Source organism: Nothoprocta perdicaria, unplaced genomic scaffold (genome assembly GCF_003342845.1).
Source record: "Nothoprocta perdicaria isolate Ctin4 unplaced genomic scaffold, notPer1 scaffold_23, whole genome shotgun sequence".
Lineage (NCBI taxonomy): Eukaryota > Metazoa > Chordata > Aves > Tinamiformes > Tinamidae > Nothoprocta > Nothoprocta perdicaria.
The window spans coordinates 5,650,101-5,656,100 of NW_020455455.1; the positions used below are offsets into that span (position 1 = coordinate 5,650,101).

The window sequence follows — 6,000 nt, forward strand, 5'->3', positions numbered from 1 at the left end:
GGGAGCTGGAGTCCGGGAAGAGCAGAAAGCAGGACTGAGCAGCAGGAATTGTGTGCTGTAAAATGTAGCAGGAAAATATACACCTGTGAGTCTCTAGATAGCAGACACAACAGTAGAGGATACTCAACTGATGAAGCAGTTAGGTTGGTGAAACAAATGTGCTTTGTCCGTGTTGCTGAACACCGCCCAAGGCTCCTTGTTGTGGTTAGTGACATTCAGCTTCCAAAATATAGAGGCAACCCCCGTCCCAGCCTTTTTACCACCCCATTTGGTAGATAGGAAGAAAACACAGTAAATAGCTTTTAAACCGCTATTACATCTCTTTTCACAACTCTTCCTGTCTCACCCCTATCAGAAGCTTCGTATGTTCCCTCTTCAGTAGTTCAGAGAGAGAGAGAGACACTCCCAGGAAACACCAAGCCCATTTTATTTCATGCAGAAGCAGGCACTACATTTAACACCATCATTATAAACATTTACAATTGGCATTTTTACTAGAGCCTGGCCCCCTGGACACAAGGGCAATATGAAATTAATTTCTACAGCACAAAGCTTAACACTCACCCTCCCTCCCCAAAGAACCCTTTAGGCTTTTAATATGTGGCTTCTCCTCTGCTACTTCCTCCTACAAATAACATCAGAGCTGGACTCACAGATGACTTAAGTAGTTTTAATTGCTTTACTACCTGTGTTTCTATCATCAGTGCTTTTTATTATTGCTTCTTTCAGGTTCTTGGACAGAGCCTTCTCTCTACTACCATCTACATGAAGCAGTAAGGTTTCTCAAGCCCACAGGTAGCGCATCTTGATCTCACTCAGAAATATCAATAATTTGAGTTGGTCTCACTCATTTGAAAAGCCACTGGTAGAACACAATTGCTATGGTGAGGTTCTGTGCTAATGTAAATAGTAGTCCCCCAGCTGAGCATCCAGTCCTGCCCTTTCCACAGTTTCCAATGGGCCTGTTGTGCTGAGAACAGCTAATGSCCCGAGTCAACGCTATAGACTTGTGATTAAGCCTGTATCAAGCACGGACCCAGAAGGAATCGACTCCTGTAACTTACATTTGTCTCAGTGCTGCCTCTTGGTGGCAGGGGCTTTTAAGGAAGCYGATTATAAACGTAAGTCAAGACTTTTTATCTCAGAGAGCACAACAGTGTCTTTCCTGCAATTTGCCTAACGAGCCCTTTCAGCGTCGTCTTCCAAAAGCMAAGTTTTTCAGACAGGAAACTCTAAACAGAGAAGATAGTCAGTACTACGAAGCCTTAAATTAAGAGGATACACGTTTACTTAACAAGCTCTCTGCTGTCCTATTAAAACATAAGGACAAGCATGAAGAAGGGAGCTATTTTTTGTGCATTTGTCTAGATAAAGAGTTTGAAATGGGACAGGCAAGTGTTGATTCTGAACAAGCTGGGGGAGAAGGGGGAAGAACAACAAAACTTACAAGAACACAAACCTTTACATCTCTGCAGAAACATAACAGCTTTTCTAATGGGACAGACACATCCCAGGATATATTAATGGGGGAAAAACGTTGCATTTTGCTAGTCACACTAGTGACTAGGTTGTGTGCTAGTCACACAACCAAAGGGTAACCGAGCCCAGCAGTTACACTGGCAGACASAAGAGCTCCACAGCTTTCACTCCTTTTACTGTTATCCTTGTGTTGTTCCACTTTTGTTAAAAAGATCAAGCCAGATTACAGCTGAGCGCGCAGCAGCCGCATCAGGCTCGCAGCGCCTCATAGAGCAGCTGAAGGAGGTCTTTGAGTCAATAATCTCTGGAATTCTTCACCCACGGAAAACGCATGCTTTTTGACGTATTCTGCAAATATGTTGGGGGGTAAAAAAAGGAAAAAGTCACTCYATTCATGTGCTATTATTGTTCCGCTCAATTATTAGGCAGCAAGTGCCACTGGAGTACTGATAAATTTTTAGATCAGCCTGTAATCATCCAAGAAACAGATGGCGATTACAGATTTTAGAGGCCAAGTTGTGCGGATTTCTTTCTGTTTTTTTTTTTTTTTTTAAACTTCTACAGTGTGCTGGAGAACTGCACCGGGGAATCATTTGCTGCTAAATTTAATGATTGATGCATCAGGCGAGGCCCACTCTTTACCTCAAAGTGTTTACTGAAAACAAACAAACAAAACTACAAAAATAAACACGCAAAAGGAAAAAAAAAAAAAGCAGATATATGCACAGTAAGAACACCCAAGCAAAACCCATACTTCTATATCTGGGAGGACAAAGCCTACTCCTCTATACATGTCCAGCTTTCCTTACAGACTTCAACAGAAATGGGTTCTGAACAGATTTATTGCCGATGTAAACTGTAAATGTACCCAGGGAAATCAGTAATAGTAATAATCAGTTCAGTTTACCAAGGCAGCAAATACAAGATTGGAAGAATGATTCCCAAAAGCACCAGAAAAAAATATACATACATATATATATATATATATTTGCCATCCTCTTTCCCCCATTTCCTTCCCACAGTGGAAATCCACCAACAGTGACAATATAGAGACAAGAATAAGGAGGGTATTTACCATGCCTAAGGTAACACATTGCTCTGAAAATACAGCATTTTCTTTAGGTAGATGGCTAGAAATATGGCTTTAAGTCACACAAACTGCTGAGCTCCAACATTTGCTTCAGTCTCACAGACATATTACCTCTGACATGATTAAAAAGAAAAATACTCTGACATGATTAAAAAGAAAATATTAAAAGAAAAATACTAAGATAAGATGAGTTCTTAATGATGCAGATGCCTGCAAGACTCCAGCACAGCAGCAGTTAGTCCTTCCTGCTGTGGCAGTCATCAAAGCGCTAGAATTTCGTCTAAAGAATGGGACACAATTTTGTTCTCTTTCACTGAATAGAAAGTTTCATTAGAAGAATATTGGAGCATCCCAAGAACCTAGTTTATTGCTCTAAAAATGACCACTCATCATCTTAAGATATCTGAACATTGCTTACATGTTGTTTCCCCCTTACCCACAGTCATACTCAACAACACTTTTGAAGGGTATTCCAAGCAGGAATTTGCATTAGATGCCTCTACTTCGAGCTGAAGAAAATTGAGACCACAAAAACCATTCCCAACAGCTTTTCAAGGCTTAAAAAAAAAAAAAAAAAAAAAAAAAAGCTTTAGGTAAGACACCTCTTTGACGATATTTTTTTTCCTCAAGAAACGCACATTTCCTATAAAGCCCTTTGCAGCTTCCACTTGCTAGATTCTCCTTTCCGAGGTCATATTTCCTTCTAGGAGATGACAGTTAAAGAAAGTTAAGAGAACTGTTCTCCTATACAGAGTTTCTTCACATATTCAGCCCAGAATTTGAAAGTCCTCCAGAACTATGAAGTGTGGCGACATTCTGCCCAGGTTCAAAAAGTCAAAAAGCCTGGAGAAAAGTCTACTTATCTTCACCAAGTCCTTTCCTCCTTTATATTGTGCTAAAAATATGGGAACTGTGTCTCGGATTCGGATTTTCAATGTATGGTTCATTCTGAGCTGACGTTCTGGGGCTCAAGCTGCTACTTTCTTGTTAGCTGATACACACAGCACAGGAAACCGATCTTCWGCAGCTTTTCCCCTCCTTCCCTCCAGATGACTACTATGCTCGAAGTTTATTGAATTACTATCACCATGAACTATGTTTATGCTCATTCCTAGCCCTACATTTTATGGATTTCTGTTTATTCTGCTTAGGAAATCCTTAACCTCCATTGTTAATCAATCCATGCACGTACTTCGCGTTTCTCCCATGAGAAATTCCTATTTGCGATATCCGAGCCCGCTGCAATTAGACTAACTGCTCATTTTCATTTGCAGGACAAATCCTGAAGTGTCGGACATGCCTGAAATGCCTGCACGCTGCAAACCAACAGTGCAAGCATCTTTCTTTCTTTTTATTCTCCCTCTCCTAACAGAAGAGCCTACGGTCCTTAAATGTTGCATTCTTGGCTACAAAGAGATATTTAGATTTTTTGCCATATCAGACTGACCCAGAGGGCATGAAAGATAAGTCAGAAGGGTTTTGCCTCCATGACGCCCAAAGTATTATTCAAGATTACACCTCGCAGCAGGGTAAGGAAACCAAAGAACATCTCCAAAACACAGTACATATTCAAGCTTGCAACCATTTCACTTTATAATACAAATCACAATGCAAATGTGCACTTAAGTGAAGCTACTTGATCAGTGCACTTTCTCCTTGCCCCCCAGCAGGATTTCAGTTCACCATTTTTAATCTCAAGGGCTCGAACCGGCCTGTTTCTGTCTTGGGCACTGTAATTGGCAGGACTCTCTGCACCCTAGTAACAAATGAGCCCCGCAGTTACTCCCGCATTGTGTTGGTTACTGTGTACTTTGCTATCAGGCACAGCCCCAGCGAGAGGGCCCAGGCCCTTCCCCTGGAAGTCGCCACATTTCCAGAAGGAACATTACTGTAGCGACCGCTCCAGGGGCTGCAACAGGGGGGATCTCCCGCCGGCCCCTCGGAGAGGCTCTGCGCAGGCGCCGCTCGGGTCTTGCTCCCGCCTGCTCGCTGCTCCAACGCTACCATCGGAAACATCCTACCCTGCAATGCCCAGGGTCCTTACTTCCATACAAGAAACCTATTTTGCAGGGTTTCCATAAAGACTGCTAGTCATTCCGCTCCCTGCTTCTCTGTCCCGCTAAAGGGGCAACAAAAAACACTCATGCACTTAAGCCCAGCTCTCCCAAATAGCACATCGCAGGCTTCCACGGGCAGAGAATTTTTTCTTGAGTAGATAAATATCTTGCCTCTTATCAGCTCGTGACACAGGATGTCACTGGTTGCAGCTGAAACAAGTTCTGTGTCACAATCCTTGACCGACTTACAGGGCTATCTCAAAGCAGACAATTCAGCCTCCCCGGGGCAGCATCTCTGTCATTGATACTGCTTGGATGCCCATAGCTGAAGTATTTCCCCCCTGGATCATAGTCCAGGCACCGTGTGGCCTCATGCAGATCCAACAGTGACTAGACTTGATGCAAGACTTCAGGTTTTGGGCCAAGGCTTCTAAAACATACACAAAGAAAGACAAACAGGACTCAGAGACACAGGGAAAAAAAAATGAATATCGAGTTTGATGCTAAGGAACCTGTCAAAAAATGGAGTCTAAAACTGCAAACAGTTATTCTTAGATGCTCTTAAGTACCGACTGCAGGCAAGGCAGAAGCACCACTGGGGAGTGCAGGCTTTGCACTATGAGAGAGCAGAGGCAGCTGTGGGCACAGCTGCCCTGACTCGCGATTCCGGGCATCTTCGCCTGCGGAATCTTGCCTGATTCCGGGCATCTTTGCTGCGCCCTCTCGGCTCAGGACGGCGGCCGCTGCCCCGGGCTCGGCGCCCCCCGGCCCGGCCCGGCCCGGCCCGGTCCCGCTGCGGCGGCGGGAGCCCCGCGCCGAGCCCGCAGCGCCGCGGGGCACCCGCCGAAGGTCGCGCTCCCGCTCCAGCCCGGCCGCTCCCCCGCATCCACAAGCGGCCCTGTCCCCTCCCCCCGCGCACCAGCCCGCCGGGGGACACCGAGGGCACCGAAAACTCCCGCAGCTCCGCGCCGCTTCCACCGGCGCGCCGCTCCTCCTTGCCGCCTCCGCAGGAGCTGGATGCGGGAGCCGCGGCCGAGCCCCGCGGCCGGGCGCCCTCCGCGCCGGGGGGCGCGGCGACGTCCCGGGCTGCGAGCGCCGCGGGCGGCCGCGCCGCCCCGCCGTGACACCCGCGGCGCTTACCGAGTGGTTGACCCCCCACATGAGGACGCTGAGCAGCGGGTCGCTCGCCCGGAACAACTTCACTTTCTGCGCCACGAAGTGCTTTTTCTTGGTCTTGGTCTTACTCGCCATGACGGGCACGACGGTGCTGGGGGCCGCCATGGCGCGGCCGGCGGGGCGGGGGGAGCCCGGCGGAGCGCGGCGAGGGAGGGAGAGGAAGAAAGGGGCGAGTCAGCGCCCGGCGGCGCGGGGAGG

The 6,000-nt window shown here is 47.0% G+C and overlaps 1 protein-coding gene across 2 annotated transcripts in view; it reads right to left on the reverse strand.

The window, feature by feature from the left end:
* Positions 1-5,907, reverse strand: part of PIP4K2A (phosphatidylinositol-5-phosphate 4-kinase type 2 alpha) — a 100,002-nt gene extending 94,095 nt beyond the window's left edge. The window contains exon 1 of one of the 2 annotated variants that reach the window (XM_026039411.1): positions 5,767-5,907. In XM_026039411.1, the coding sequence (XP_025895196.1) occupies positions 5,767-5,907 (141 nt within the window). The remainder of the gene's footprint in view (positions 1-5,766) is intronic. The other variant, XM_026039413.1, reaches the window with a different exon arrangement.
* Between the last annotated feature and the right edge of the window lie 93 nt (positions 5,908-6,000).